The sequence below is a fragment of the Polyergus mexicanus genome, unplaced genomic scaffold (assembly GCF_030449975.1).
Source record: "Polyergus mexicanus isolate NDT 795.1 unplaced genomic scaffold, iyPolMexi1.0 SCAF_8, whole genome shotgun sequence".
NCBI classification, from domain to species: domain Eukaryota; kingdom Metazoa; phylum Arthropoda; class Insecta; order Hymenoptera; family Formicidae; genus Polyergus; species Polyergus mexicanus.
The window spans coordinates 10,320,374-10,335,198 of NW_027223328.1; the positions used below are offsets into that span (position 1 = coordinate 10,320,374).

At 33.4% G+C, this 14,825-nt stretch overlaps 5 protein-coding genes across 12 annotated transcripts; 2 read left to right on the forward strand and 3 right to left on the reverse strand.

The window, feature by feature from the left end:
- Positions 1-394: 394 nt before the first annotated feature.
- Mcts1 (malignant T-cell-amplified sequence 1 homolog) lies at positions 395-2,093 on the forward strand. Of its 2 annotated transcripts, none has more exons than XM_070299823.1 (6): positions 395-664; positions 928-1,080; positions 1,144-1,244; positions 1,333-1,466; positions 1,569-1,636; positions 1,695-2,093. In XM_070299823.1, exons 1-6 carry the CDS (start codon positions 654-656, stop codon positions 1,795-1,797), a joined length of 570 nt encoding a protein of 189 aa, XP_070155924.1. In that variant the 5' UTR covers positions 395-653; the 3' UTR covers positions 1,798-2,093. The 2 variants fall into 2 exon arrangements, with proteins under 2 accessions (XP_070155924.1, XP_070155925.1); XM_070299824.1 differs by having other exon boundaries at positions 411-664; positions 1,716-2,089.
- LOC138935343 (uncharacterized) lies at positions 1,310-5,364 on the reverse strand. The gene is made up of 10 exons (XM_070299812.1): positions 5,083-5,364; positions 4,944-4,990; positions 4,771-4,851; positions 4,386-4,592; positions 4,222-4,306; positions 3,993-4,115; positions 3,740-3,912; positions 3,563-3,664; positions 3,310-3,498; positions 1,310-3,239 (listed from the first exon to the last, which is right to left on the reverse strand). The coding sequence occupies exons 1-10, from the start codon at positions 5,144-5,146 to the stop codon at positions 2,082-2,084; spliced, it is 2,229 nt and encodes a 742-aa protein (XP_070155913.1). The 5' UTR covers positions 5,147-5,364; the 3' UTR covers positions 1,310-2,081.
- A 186-nt stretch (positions 5,365-5,550) lies between these two features.
- Positions 5,551-13,509, forward strand: LOC138935349 (DNA fragmentation factor subunit alpha). 3 transcript variants are annotated; one of them, XM_070299822.1, is made up of 4 exons: positions 5,551-5,597; positions 10,225-10,496; positions 10,764-11,073; positions 11,177-13,509. In XM_070299822.1, exons 2-4 carry the CDS (start codon positions 10,319-10,321, stop codon positions 11,295-11,297), a joined length of 609 nt encoding a protein of 202 aa, XP_070155923.1. In that variant the 5' UTR covers positions 5,551-5,597; positions 10,225-10,318; the 3' UTR covers positions 11,298-13,509. The 3 variants fall into 3 exon arrangements, with proteins under 3 accessions (XP_070155923.1, XP_070155922.1, XP_070155921.1); XM_070299821.1 differs by having other exon boundaries at positions 5,553-5,597; positions 10,012-10,496; XM_070299820.1 differs by lacking the exon at positions 5,551-5,597 and having other exon boundaries at positions 8,726-10,496.
- Positions 6,128-8,530, reverse strand: LOC138935345 (D-beta-hydroxybutyrate dehydrogenase, mitochondrial). The gene is made up of 6 exons (XM_070299814.1): positions 8,184-8,530; positions 7,546-7,629; positions 7,268-7,442; positions 7,047-7,168; positions 6,859-6,963; positions 6,128-6,746 (listed from the first exon to the last, which is right to left on the reverse strand). Exons 1-6 carry the CDS (start codon positions 8,397-8,399, stop codon positions 6,348-6,350), a joined length of 1,101 nt encoding a protein of 366 aa, XP_070155915.1. The 5' UTR covers positions 8,400-8,530; the 3' UTR covers positions 6,128-6,347.
- On the reverse strand, positions 11,612-14,738 carry LOC138935352 (biogenesis of lysosome-related organelles complex 1 subunit 3). Of its 5 annotated transcripts, none has more exons than XM_070299830.1 (5): positions 14,678-14,738; positions 14,077-14,151; positions 13,898-13,979; positions 13,698-13,826; positions 11,612-13,207 (listed from the first exon to the last, which is right to left on the reverse strand). In XM_070299830.1, the coding sequence occupies exons 2-5, from the start codon at positions 14,149-14,151 to the stop codon at positions 12,981-12,983; spliced, it is 513 nt and encodes a 170-aa protein (XP_070155931.1). In that variant the 5' UTR covers positions 14,678-14,738; the 3' UTR covers positions 11,612-12,980. The 5 variants fall into 5 exon arrangements, with proteins under 5 accessions (XP_070155931.1, XP_070155928.1, XP_070155927.1 ...); XM_070299827.1 differs by lacking the exon at positions 14,678-14,738 and adding an exon at positions 14,495-14,560; XM_070299826.1 differs by lacking the exon at positions 14,678-14,738 and adding an exon at positions 14,451-14,560.
- Positions 14,739-14,825: the final 87 nt, after the last annotated feature.

The window sequence follows — 14,825 nt, forward strand, 5'->3', positions numbered from 1 at the left end:
AAAAACCAATTGTTTATCATTTAAAATCTAAAAATTATAACTATATATAACATATAATTATACAAATCTCAATATTAAAAAAAATGATTCTTTCTTCTTTTAATTAAAGTCTCCTATATAGAAAATTCTTTTGTATTATTGAAAAGCGTCATCGAGAAGAGTTGTCATTGTTTCTCATAAAGGTTTCGTTCATCTTATGCATATAGCTGATGCATAATTTATACAAAGAAATCGATCAATCAAATTTATAGAGAATGCAGTATTCTTTGTCCATATGTGAAAGGCTATTTTTTTGCATAGATACTTTATGTTATGTAATTAAAAAAAATCCTAAATAAGCCTTGCACACGATAGTCGTGTGTGTCATCCTATGGTATATATATGTATAATGCGTAAGCACATACACAGTTATAATTCACTAATATAGTTTACGTCACATACACTATAGATTTTCAGTAGTGGCACTACTGGTAGTGAACATCGGAACGCGGCCTTAACCTCATCATTTTTTGCACGCACGTTGTCATAGGTGTACATTGTTGAAAAAGTGTGTCTAGCATCCGAAACAATTAACGTTTCGACGTGGATGATCGATTAATTGGATATTGGATGCGTCGTTCCAAAGCGGTGGTATATCACAGAAAACCAAGAAAATGTTTAAAAAGTATGTGTGTTCTTTTGTGTCAGTCGTTGGTACCCCAGCTTCTCTGCAATATCTGACATAGAGGCGAAAATATATTTTTGAATACTATACATATATTAAACAATTTAGATATTCCATGTTATAAAAATAATCAGCATTTTGCCAAATGTCAGTTTTGATAAACTTAGGAAACGCTGAAATAATTTCTGTTATAGTGTACGAGATATTTAACATCATTTAATTATTCGTTAATTAAACGTTATTTCCTCGTTATTTTTTATTAGGTTTGATGAGAAGGACAGCGTTTCTGGTGTTCAGCAATTAAAATCGTCTGTGCAAAAGGGGATTCGTTCGAAACTCCTTGAGCTCTATCCTCATCTGGATAGTCATATAGACGTTATAATACCAAAGAAAGACGCTTTCCGCATCGTAAAATGGTGAGTTATCAGCTACGCTAAGATTTATCTAGAATTTAATACATTTTGCCTTTATATCATCAGTCACGACCACATAGAGATCATAGTGAATGCAGCGGGAGATCTGTTATTTTTTCGCCACCGTGAAGGTCCCTGGATGCCTACTTTAAAGTTACTACACAAGTGTAAGTTTGTTTACTAATTAATTGAATAGGAGATAAAAGATACTGTCATAAATTTATTTTTATACTATTATAAATCATATATTGTCAGATCCATTCTTCCTGCCAATGCAGCAAGTTGACAAAGGTGCCATTAGGTTTGTTCTTAGTGGTGCCAATATAATGTGTCCCGGTTTAACATCAAAAGGTGCAAAGATGATGACTGTGGAGAAAGGAACTGTTGTTGTATCCTTCAAATTTAAAATCGATCATATAAATATCTTATTATGTTTTAACTGTTTTATTACACATCAAGAGATATATGAATCCTTAACTTAAGATACATAGGCTGTTATGGCAGAGGGCAAACAACATGCGCTAGCTGTTGGAATTACAACATTATCGACGGAAGACATGTAAGTCAAAATAATTTCTTTCTTTTTTGAATATTCATTTTTAATATGTATTATTTAGATATTACATCATGATTTGCAGTGCCAAAGTAAACAAGGGAATAGGCATCGAAAATTGTCATTATTTAAACGATGGACTTTGGCAAATGAAACCAGTGAAATAAGACTGATTATACTATGAATCGAAGATATAATCAGAGAGCATTTTCTGTGTACGATGTTCTCCTATTCATTTTACCTCGCAATACAATTGTTTTATGTGGAACAGTACAACATCGTGTATCCATGGTATGTGCAGGCTATAATAAAGCTAAGAATTATCATTACATTTTTATTGTATAAATAGAAAGATTATGTTGAAAGTTCGTTGAGGCAACATAAGAATATAGAGAGGAATAGTCAAGTATATGTTGATGGAAATTCGGAATCATTGTAAAATAAACAATATTTAAGTGGATCCTGATTTAATATCTACCTGACCTTCCTGATTCTCCGACGAACCAGAACGTTCGCTCTCACAGTGTCCTGCAGGTGAAGAATATGAAGTAGGATTATTGGTGTCAGGAGCGGGTGCAGAACCCGCGGTGGCTGCAGAGCCGCCAGTAACGTTGGTATTGGTGTTACTTTCAGCAGCAATCGTGTGAGGTGATTGAGGATGATAATGTGGATTATGCGGACTATGAGGACCGTGGCCATGGGGACGACCCATCGGATGGGGCGAGTACTGCGAATATGGTTGATGATAATATGGATGAGCGTACTGCGGATAAGGTTGATGGTATGGCTGTTGCTGGGAATAGCTGTAACTGGGATGTGGTGGCCTCGGAGCTAGCGGAACATTCTGCGGTTGTTGAGGGCCAGATCCTGATTGGTACGGCTGTTGGCCGTAAGCTTGATTGGGTGGCATCATTTGCGGAGTGTGCGGATTTGGGCCCTGCGGCGGCAGAATCTGCGTGCCCTGAGAACCTTGCGCCGTCTGATGCGGTGGCATCGAATGATTCGCCAGCATTCCCTGCTGATGAGGATTGTGCTGGATAGGTACCGCCGGTGCGGACACTGGCGGCATATTTGGCGGTGTGGAATTCGCAGTCGCATTTGCACTTGCGACTACTGCCGCAACTGCAGCCGCTGCTGCTGTGACTGTTGTGGTTGGTTGTTGAGGCGTCAGCACTGGCGGGGCTGATGATTGTTGCTGCTGCGATTGCGGTGGTTGTTGCGGTGGCTGCGGTTGCAGAGACGGCGGCGCCTGATGTTGTGAAACAGATAGTGGCTGATGCTGCTGGGGCGGTGGTTGATGCTGCTGCGTCATTGGAGAAGGCTGATGCTGTTGCTGAGGAGGCGATGGTTGATGTTGCAGTGATGGCGGCGGCGGATGTTGCGGCGTTTGCGTCTGTTGCTGATGCGGATGTTGTTGAATCGGATTGACTATGTTATTGCAGTACATTCCAGAGTTGGGCCCAGTATGTTGTTGATTAGCATTTATTTGCACAGCAGGCAGTGCCTCGGTCTTATTTTCGATGTATGGAGGTGACATTTTCTTGTTCATTTCAATATTAGGTTTATCAATGCTGCCGGATTTCTTTTCGATCGAATCATTATCAGAAATCTGTGAACATGTGAAAATATATTTATATAATATTGATTTTTTATATGAATATGATTTAATATTATTTTACATCAGGTTGGGTCTCGTCGTTAAGTGACGCAGGAGTCGGAGTCGGAGTAGAGTTTGGAGTTGATTCGCTAGATGCCGGTCCATCCGAACGATTTTCTTCTGTTCCTTTTAGTCTCTCTCGTCTAAGAGCTTCATATTGCCGTTCTACCATTTTGTTAAATGTTTCTTCATCTACTGCTGGTTTACAATGCTGAAAGAGAAAGTGAAAATATTTTATAAAATTTTACTAATTTAAAAAGAAAAGTTTCCTATACCTTTTTCAATTCTTCTTGAAATATTTCACTGGTTTCTATGAATTTACGTTTTTTTGCCTCAAATTTCTCTTCAATTTGTTGCAGTTCGGCTTCAAGTTTTTTCTGAAATGTGTTCAAGACATATTTTAGTTTAAGTTATTATAAAACATTATATATGTGCATGAGCGTATTAATTACCTGATGCATTGTTAAAGATTGTACTTGACGTCGTAAAACCTGCATTCTTTGAGTAGTAACTACAGAACGAACATCTGGGACAACAGTATCACTAAAGATCTCATTAATAAGTCGATGATTTCTCGTATAACGCGAATATGCTACATGTTTCACAGAGTATCCATCATCTTGATCTACAAATCAAATGGAAGTTATATGTAAAACAAATATACATATAATTTATAATAATAATCGCAAATATTTTCTTATGTACCATCGTCATCTTCTGCTGGTAAAATATCAATCCTCCTATCTTGAGCCGCTTGACTTTTACTGCTGCCTGATGAACGTTCATGACTTTCTCGATCATCATTACTTTGTTGTGCTGCACACAATGCTGCAAAAAGATTCAAAAATATTTTAATATTAGAAAATAATTTCATTATTACACATACCTAGTTTTTATCATAAGTCTTAGAATTATATTCATTGTATATACCTACCAGACTTTCCACGATTTTTAGCTGCAATATAAGCTAAGTATGCAGGCGAATTGTGATAAGTCTTCAAGCTTTTTTCATATTCCACCTATGATTAAGTAAATGCAATAATATGTATATGAATATCAAATTATGGAATATAAAATCATAATAGGATGCATTTGCACCTTCTCAGCTTCATACTCCTCGATAAATTCTGTTTTATCTTCTTCTGGCAAATCTCTCCACATTTGCCCAATAATTTTGCCTATTTCCCATAATTTTAACTCAGGATTCTGAGCCTTTACTTGATCCCATACCTTTCTGCTATATCTCATATATGGCATAAGGGGTTTCTCTGGTGGTTTAGGTGGTTTTGGCATACGAGAGTCAGCCTAACAATAAAAATCATCAATATTACAATAAAATCAATCTTTTCATTAATTTTATACAATATTGATACAATATTGCTGTTAAATTGATATAATATTGTTTATATCTCTCATATAACACACACACACACAAATATTTTAATTTATATCAATCATATATATATATATATTAAATACATACATTAGTGTTCTTTCCAACCTTCTGCGGTATAAATCCTGGATGGCTATGAGGAGTCTGTACAAATGGACTCTGAGTATCTTTCTAAAAGTGAACAAAGTTATGGCAATTTAAAAATTTAATTCTTAAATATAAATATCCAATAAATATATTTCATCGTAGTAATATCTACATACACTATTTGTTGAACTACTTGAACTCCCACCGGATGCTCTTATACGTTCTACAACAAGATATAAAAACATTATAATTTAAGTGTCTCAATTTCAAACAATCGACTTTATGTCTCAGGAGAAAAAATCAATTATTACTTACGATTAGAGGCTACGATGTTCGATGTAGCCATTGCGACTTGTTTGTAATTCTGTGGCAATGCCATTTTGTATTACGGAGCTTGCTCGACAAGTAATTTTATCGTATCTCCGATTTCAGTGCAAATCAGCTTTCAAGAAATAGCTACAACGAAGTAGATGTGGCTACACTATATAGCCGGTAATTCATGCGAATGTTTTGACACTTGCTTTGCAAATTATGAAAATAATTTGATTGAGAACACATACGAAATTGCACGGTGGAGGGTGGACTGATGGACTCGCGTCCATTTCGTATAGTTTTGTGCACTTGCGCATGGACTCACTTCCCATTGGTCGATGTTAGTGGAACCAAAAAACGCCGATATAACGAGGGTAAACCAACCAATGGTAATAGAGATTTAATTGCACGATTCTCTTTTATCTCAAATGTCATTGGTTAACAATGACACAAGTGCATGTCGATTTTCGGGAGTTTGATGTCAGTGTGTAAGTGTGTATAGTGCGTAATTAATGCTGGTTAGTTTTTCATATTATTTATATTTATATGCTTATTCTCTATCTTATTCTTTTTTCTATTATCTATTTTATTAAATATAATTATATATATATATATATATATATATATATATATATATATATATATATATACATTATGTTCCTCTTCTTTCTTTTTTTAATTGAAATCAAAAATGATGATTGTTAAAGGCTATTTTCTTTCTCTCTCTCTCTCTCTATTCAAATTATATTGTATCACGATTATAAACTTTCAGCTATTCAATTTTGCATATGTACTGTTTCATAACTTTTTCTAAAATGCAATGTTAAAAAGAAATTATCAATATATTATGTTATATTAATTCTAAAAATTTATGTACTAAATGTATATTATAAATATATATTTGCAAAATAATTATAGCTTGTGTACATTAAGGTATATAACTACTTGTGTATGATAGTTTTTATATATTAATTCTAAATATTAAAACTTTATATTTGTATAAATTTTGTAATTTTATATATTTATTAACTTTATTACATTTGCACAGTGTTTCGCTGCAGCTATTTTACATAGGCAGTGTTTTAGATAATTATATAATCTGCTATAAAAGTTTTTGCCTTATTTCTGTTTTACGTAAGACTTATTATAGTGTCATTTATTCTCAAAAAGTATCTCCAAATATATTCTAAGCATTGGTTTGTCAATATATATATATATATATATATATATATATATATATATATATATATATTGCACAGGAGATATATTTAATTTTCATACAATATGTCATAAATTGATTTTGGCAGATAATGGTTACACAATGCTTGCATTCTTTCACTGCGCATTACAGGTGTATACCGTCGCATTGGGAAAGTCTTTACCACAGCATCTGTTAAGGTTCTCGTAACAGCGGTTAAATCTGCTTCTGGTCCCTGAGTGTACTTTTCTAAAGCCAACATTTCCGCCTGAAACAACTCTTGACCATATTCCTTACGAGTTTGGGGATCCAATTGAGTCCACATATCTCTAGCTTGCTCTAACAATGCAGTATTGTCCTTTAGCCATGCATTACCAGACACGTATTCTCCAGTTTCGACAATTACAACATCCACACCCCATCTCCGCATCTCCAATCTTAAGCAAGAGCCCCAAGCTTCTATAGCGGCCTAAGATATATTTATAATCTTCTATGAAGCTACTCACAAGCTTTATTAACACTTTTAGTTTCATGATTATACAAATAGATAAGGTACGATATAATCAACAAAGAAAATCTACCTTAAGCGCGCAATAAATGCCTCGAACACGACTTGGTATTCGTGCCAAGAGGCTGCTGACGAGAACAATTCGACCCTTCGACCTCCTGACCAAGGGTAGAAATACCTATTATGGAGAAAGTAAAAGAGCATTATTTCATTATATCATAGGTTTCTCTTACCTTTTGACATTTGTGATGCTTAGAGTACCTGAGTTAAACGTGCTAGGCCAATGAAGTTGATATCTATGCTTCGCTTGAGAACAGATGGGGGCACCCACTCGCATTCTCCAAGAGTTACCCAGGCAGCAGCATGCACGAGTGCCCATAATCCTGAAATAACATATAGCAGTATAATGACGTAGGATGTAATCTCCATTACACATCAAAGGTTTATAATCTTGTGAGATTTTAAGAGATATGGTGATATACCAGGAGCTCCATCGGGCAAGTTTTCGTTGACATAAAGGAAAGTTGAATGTATATCACATTCGTTGGTGACATCCAATTGTAATGCATGCAATCTTCCGGAAGTATCATTTTTCAATTGTTGCATGATCTCTTCATTGTCAGCTTTATTAGTGAATCCAGCAAATACAGTAAAGCCCTTAAAAGAAGAAAAGCTATATAGATATTGGCTTTGAATTATATTCAATTTTCAAAATATTTCACATTTCACATATATATATATATATATATATATATATTACTAAGTCATCCAGTTGTTTAGCTAAAGCATATCCGACTCGCGAATCGCAACCTGTGATTAGCACTGCTTTTCCTGCTGTAGTAACCTGTTGCATCGAGTAAACTATGTATTATGTATATTTAAAAACACGTCTAACTTATTAAATCATAATCTGATAATGGAATTTCATAATACTTTAAAATCATTGAGCGCGGACGATGATGCTCTTAGAGTCCTTTGTAAAAAAGTGTAAAACAGGAAGTATGCAATAATGATAAGTGCATTGATACAGTGTTATGAAAGAAGGTCAAAGTTTTCAATCAGGCATGATGCGAAAATCCGTACAAATTCCGATATAGAGAAGGCCTTTGAGCTTTTGAATATTCGCGAATGTAGCTGACATTATGAAAGGTTGAGAAAGACAATTTTATTACTACATAAGTGTGACATATGTATCTTACAATACCGAAAATCAAAATGAGTTATAATTTGCTTTTTCACATATCAATTAAAAATTTGTTATAATATTATTACAAAAGAAGGGGAAAGAGAGAGAGAGAGAGAGGGAGGGAGGTAAATATACTATTGTAATTTAAATTTGCTTAAAAAAATAAATATTATAATTGCTTGTATCGGAAAACTACATTACAAATATCTTACCTTTAGATTATGGTAGAACAATGTAGATCCTATAGATATAACTAATAGCAACAAAAAGAGCACAAAGCTAGATGTTTGTGAAATCCCAAAAGTATTCAATATAGTTGCCAGGATGACTGCAATTGCATGTGAAAATGCAATGGGTAGTAAACACCGTTCTGCTAACTCCCATGTCTGACTGTCGTCGGACTCTTTATTTCCACTCGATGATGGCATTTTTTTATACAGATTTTAAATCAAAATCCTAGTCAAATATGATTGACTCCATTCGAATGGATTCTGTGGCTCACCTAGGAGCCCTAACTGGGCTATGTCTGAGCTAACTTTAAACTTAAAACAGTGTCTAGTCTCACTGATCTAAATTTAACTACAGTGCTGTATCCTAAGTTTAAAAATTCTAGCAAATTAAAATATTTGTATCGAATTTATAATCAAGTAATTAATACTCGATATATTTTTAATAATCAATATTATATTAAATTATTAATACAAGTTTTTTATAATGTGTAAATAGATAAAATTTATGTATTTAATGTAATAAAAAATAGGAATTTATATAAAGTATGTTCTATAAATAATAGTTAATAATTTTTTCATGTAATAGACTATATATCGTTTGTAATAAATAATATACCATAAAATATATATTGCACACAATATATGTACTATATGTACATGTACATATCGTATAGTGTGTGTGTGTGTGTGTGTGTGTGTGTGTGTGTGTGTGTGTGTGTGTGTGTGTGTTGTATAATATATAATATAATAATAATATAATATGAATATTGCATTTATAATTGCATTGGTTATTTATCATTGAAATAATAAATTAAAAATTATAAAATTTTTTCTTTCTTTATTGCATTTGAAATTGTTATAGAAAATCACAGACACGTGTATATTATATTCTTTATATTAAAATACTTCAACATTGCAAAATAATAAAAAGGGTCTTCTCAAAATGTTTCTCTCTTTTTTTTTTTAGATTAAATATTCTAATTCTTCCATAAAGTATCTTTCCACTAAATCGCACATTATCTGAATTCCATGTATCAAAATATCACAGAAACATTTTTATTTTTAATCGCCTTTTTCAAGTTCAAAGAAATGGGATCGATTGTGTGTGTGTGTGTGTGTGTGTGTGTGTGTGTGTGGCACGTGTCATGAATTATCTCATCAATGTTTTTGCATCCGGAGATTGTCCTCTTTATCAATGTATAGGTATTTTTATAAATTTCTCGTCTCGGCGCTGTGATGAAAAAATGAGCGTGTTCGTGCGGAGTAGGGGTAGATTATTGATTTCTGTATGGGGGATGCCACAGGGGACAGAGGGTTGGACGGGTAGATAGGTGGGTGGGATAGATGCTGTGTCGGGGTGTCTCTCGCTCGCGCGTATATACCTGCGGGAGAGTCTACAGGGGGTATAAATAGAAAGGGTAGTTGCACCGTTGACCCAGTGTTGGGTTGACACACGGTCAGTTCGGTCACTCGAGGCACCGCATATACTCTTTCTCTCTCTTTCTCTTTCTCTTTCCATCGCGCCGCACAATTGTCGTTGCCGCTGCCTTCTGCCGATTTTTTATCTGTGAATTGTTTAACAAATATACCAACATAGTCTCGAGTCTCGTTCAAATATTTGTTAGTCTACCAGGTCGATCCAACGCAATCCTGAGCACTGCCCTTTCATACTTGATTGTTTCTTCCAAGTGTGATACAACTTTTTAATTCGAAAAATCATTGGTCAAACAGCTGGCGTCGCCTAGCGCATCTTTGTCAAGGGGATATCTTTATCTCATTGACGTTAATAAAACAGCGTGTTTGTATACAGTGTTCATCGTACAAGACTGTTACATCTCGCATAAGGGCGTATTCTCCCTCCTCTCTATCATCATCGGACGCGCGACGAAATCATTCAAACTTATCGTCACACTGTCGAAGCATCATCGACTAATTGATGTGCAACGAGAATCAGGCCTTAGTAGCAGTCAATTTTCTCCGAGAAAGTAAATCTTTTCCGATTAGACGGTTGTGTTTATCACAGGGCGTAGAGGTCCCAGTATTGTGCGATACGAAACGGGAATTACTAGCGATCAGCGAAGTTAATATTTGCTCTCGTTCGCCGCCCGCGAGGAAAAATGTCAGATACAGCGGGAATCACGCAGGGAATGGGCAATCCTTACAAGATAGTCGATCACACTAGGGAGCGAAGAAAGGGCATCACCGCTTCGTCGCTGAAAGAGCTGACCAACATCGCACGCAATCGTCTGGCATTACCCGTGGACGCAGATCTGACAATTGTACTCGAGCAGGATGGTGAGAGAATATTTATGCTGCAACATGTACAATTATTAATTTTTAACATGTACACATTAGATACTTATAATTTTTTATATATTTTTTAAATTATTAATTTTTTATAATTTACGTCTATAATATAATATAATCTATATAATATAATAATAAAATCTATAATATAAATATGCATACCATAAAGAATTATTCAACCAATAACTGACTGTCTTTATAATAAATAGAGATATTTTTTTATGCATTGATGATTTCCTTTGATTTTCCTTTCAGGGACAGAAGTAGATGACGAAGAATATTTCGCCACATTAGAAAGAAATACAAGCTTGATGGTGTTACATGGTGATCAAAAATGGATCGCCGCGGGGAGTAGCAAAACGGCGTCCCGTTATATCGTTGTAGATGATGTGGATGCGGAAGGTGGTTCAAGGACTGATAAAATTCGACGGCGGCGAATGCCTATAGAGCCTTTGGTATCGTCGTTACATGGCGATCCATCGCATATCTCGCTTCTTGGAGGAAACGACCTGGAATTACTTAGCGATATGGATCCTGACAGTTTAGCTGATATAGTGCCTGATAGGTAAATAATAAATAATTACAGAATTCTTCCAAGTATAATTATCTTAAAAAACAAAGAGAAAAGAAATACTATTATTAATTTGTTTTTTTCAATTTCGTTGTAGACTTTTCCTTGAGCAGCTGAAGGAAGCTTCCGGTAGATTTCTGGCGGAGAAACGACAAGCACAAGAATCTATGGCCCTTCTTCAGATGTATGCAAGTGGTGGTGAGATGGAGCGAGCGTAGGCCATGTGGGGGGTGGGCGCCCTCACATTGGCTAATATGTATAGAGTGCGACGTCGCATATTCTATAAAGGTCGCCAACTGCAACAAACTTTAATCCTATTCTGGAATTGAGCCCATTAAAATTTTTATTTATAATAATAGAGTGTAAAAAAACACAAGTATTAATTAACAAAACTGACACATATATCGATGATGAAGATCTCATATTCTCTCTCGTTCGTATGAAGAACAAGAAGAATCGCAGAGACAAAAGAAAACACTGTACAGAAATTAAATACAAATAACTTATTATTCGCTCTCGGGAATTTAGTATAATTAAAATAAAAATAATAATAATCATAGAAGTTTTGTCTCATATAGAGGAAAAATAATATAGTCCTAAGTTTTTTGTAGAATTTTTTTAATCTATAATCTATATATACAATTCAGTGGCACAACTATGCTTTGGCAATACTTTACATCCTTTAGTGAGCGTATGGAATTGCTTTAATATGATGTAAAATACCTTGCTATACCGACAGAATTATATACACGCGCAATTTAGCTGCTAACTTATCTGAATATACATTTAAGAAAGAAAGCTGTGTATAAATAACATTTTTTTGAAGTGGATATTCCGTCGCCGCGTTGCCATATCAAGTTTTAACAGAAGGTGTTTCGTTTATGAGATTTTTGTACTTAGATACTGTCATACCGAGATTTAGTTCAACGAAGATTGATGGAATATTTAAGACTGAATTTATAGAGAAAACGAAAACCATCCCCATAAAATCACTAATTCATTGTACACTAACATTAGCGACGTAATAGCGACAACAAAAAAAGTCGATATCAGCCCTTTGATACCAAGCAAAATTGTGCTATTTGATAAAAAAACAAAAACAAGAAAATTTGCAGTAAAGAAATAGGTATTTCTAGCAAGATTATACATACACATAGCTATAGATATTAAATATTATTCCATAATTAAAGGATTATATAACATAATCTAACAAAAGCAATGTCATATTTATATTCATGTGATTCTCGAAAGTTACAAATTATGAAAATAAAATTACATAATACTTACATTTTTTTAAAACCGTAATAAAAAGGTGTATGTCTATTCTTTGCAGAAATGCCTTTTCAATATATCGTAACGTGTGTTCCTTGATATTTGTAATATAATTATTATATTTCCTATGCATATATACATTAACCACATTATACATATATTTACATCGGAATGCACATATACCACCGCCGCATTTAAATTCACGGAAATGAAAAGCGCAACAACCAATATTAAACTATTTGTTGTTATCGATCGGATATATCATGTTAAATCAGGTGCAATATTTTCGGTTCCACAAATCGATCTTAGGGTATTAGTTTATAATGAATTGAAGTGATTAGTTTATAATGAATTGAAGTTGATACAAAACTTTCTCAAAATGAATGAAGATGTGTTAGAAAGTATATAACAAGGACACATTAAATAATACTGCCAGAGTTAAAGGAAAAATCGATTAATGCTCAAATAATATCTCCGATCATAAAGAGGATCTTGCGCGTCTCTTTCATACCCGCATCTAATGCGCGGTATCACGAAAATAGCATGTTCTATATTAACACATGCCATATTACTCATCGTTATCAAGTAAATTTTAAGAATAAAAAAACGCACTAATAATTTTAGAAGAATTAAGTTTTAATAGAATTCAAGAAGTTGTCGTTTATAAGTTGATGTAGAGCGTGGGAGGTATCTTTTATCCGACTGGATGCGTTACGTAATTGACAAACAGCCTCTTGCAATACCAGTTCACTTCTCAGTAATTGTCGATTAACAGTTGATAAATCTTGAACGCTGTTTGCGATCGTGCCCTCGGTCATTTGCAGAATGTCTCTATCCAAAGTTTCATTGCATTCGTCTGTTCAAGTTTAAGATATGTCAATTTAAACAATGTTCAAAATTAATAAATAGTACATATATATGTACGTCAATTTTGTTTTTTGAGGTATAATTTAATGTTTTTCATAAATGCTGTTTCATAAGAACTTGTAAGGAAATTGTTTGTACAGTGTAAATTAGAAAAAAACTATAATTATGCACGATCGAATTTTAGATGCAATAAATCGAAATTGAGTTATGATAGAAATACAGATCACCAAAGAATTAAGTTATCAATATTCCACACACAAACATGTAATACTGTTTAGTCAGTTATGCACATATTATACTACTGTAATATTAATAAAAGAATGTTAACAAAAGTAAAATACTTGTCAATTTTGAACATCCTATTAAACATAAGATGTAATATACGTAATGGTTTGCAATACTTTATATAATATTCCTATAAATATAGGAAAAAAAATATAAAATAAATTTAAAAATATTATGATCGTTAAGTCACTTACGTAATTTTTTGTGAAGTAAACTATTGTATTTGATAGAACTTCTTTTAGATTTTGCTATCTTAAGATCTGTATAAGGAGGGCAAGCCATGGCATCCATCGCTCCACTAATACTACTTAAGCTTGTTAAATCTAAGAAATAAAAAGATTTTCACATTGTACATTATCTAAATTTTGTCAATAAAAATATTCAATAAACTCACCGTCATCAGATTCTGGTGCTTCACCAGAGATTATAGTACCACAATAAGTTGATGGTGCTCGCATAGAGGGAAATCCTAAACCCTATACATGTAATAAAATGTATGGATGATAAATTTTATTATTCATTAAATTAAAAAAATAAAAATTATGGAACATAACAGAGCGATACATGACATACAGTGGCAATGATCGATGATGCATCATCATCAGACTCTGGAGCTTCTCCAGAAATAACTGTAGCTTTCAAATCCATCTATTAAGAAATATGTATGTGATGTTTATTACAGGATTTTCATAACACTAATAAAATGTATATAATAAATGTGATTAGAAAATTAGCAATACTATAATTAGTAATCAATATACTTTTTTCATTTTTTTTTTGTAAAAACATTTTATATTGTTATTGTTATATTAAAAAATACGCATATAATGCCGCGTAACACCGTTAATTTCAGGTTAGTTTTGTTATTGGAAAAAATATGTGTGTTTGTAGAATATTATTACTGATTGTTGTAAGAAAACGATACACTTGATTCAAAATCACATGACCTTTTCAGTTTGTTTTAAAAAAACGCTTATATAGTTTCTTTTACTCTCTATAATTAATCTCTATCTAGCCACTGACTTCCAGATCTAAACATCACTCGGATTGTTAGCATTATACAAGAATTTTTCTATGTATATATGTATAAATGAGAAAATTATAAAAACGATAATATTGACGACGAAAGTTCTTAATACAACATTTTTAATTTTGAGATTTTTGTCCTATATACCTCTGTTCAGAATGGAGCAATAATGAAGATATTTTTCTTATATTTAAGATCCAATTTATTGATTAAACTTATTTTAGGAACTTGATTGACCCAATTATTATTGAGAACCAATAAATAATCTAAGGTACTTGTAATTGGGCGTCTTACA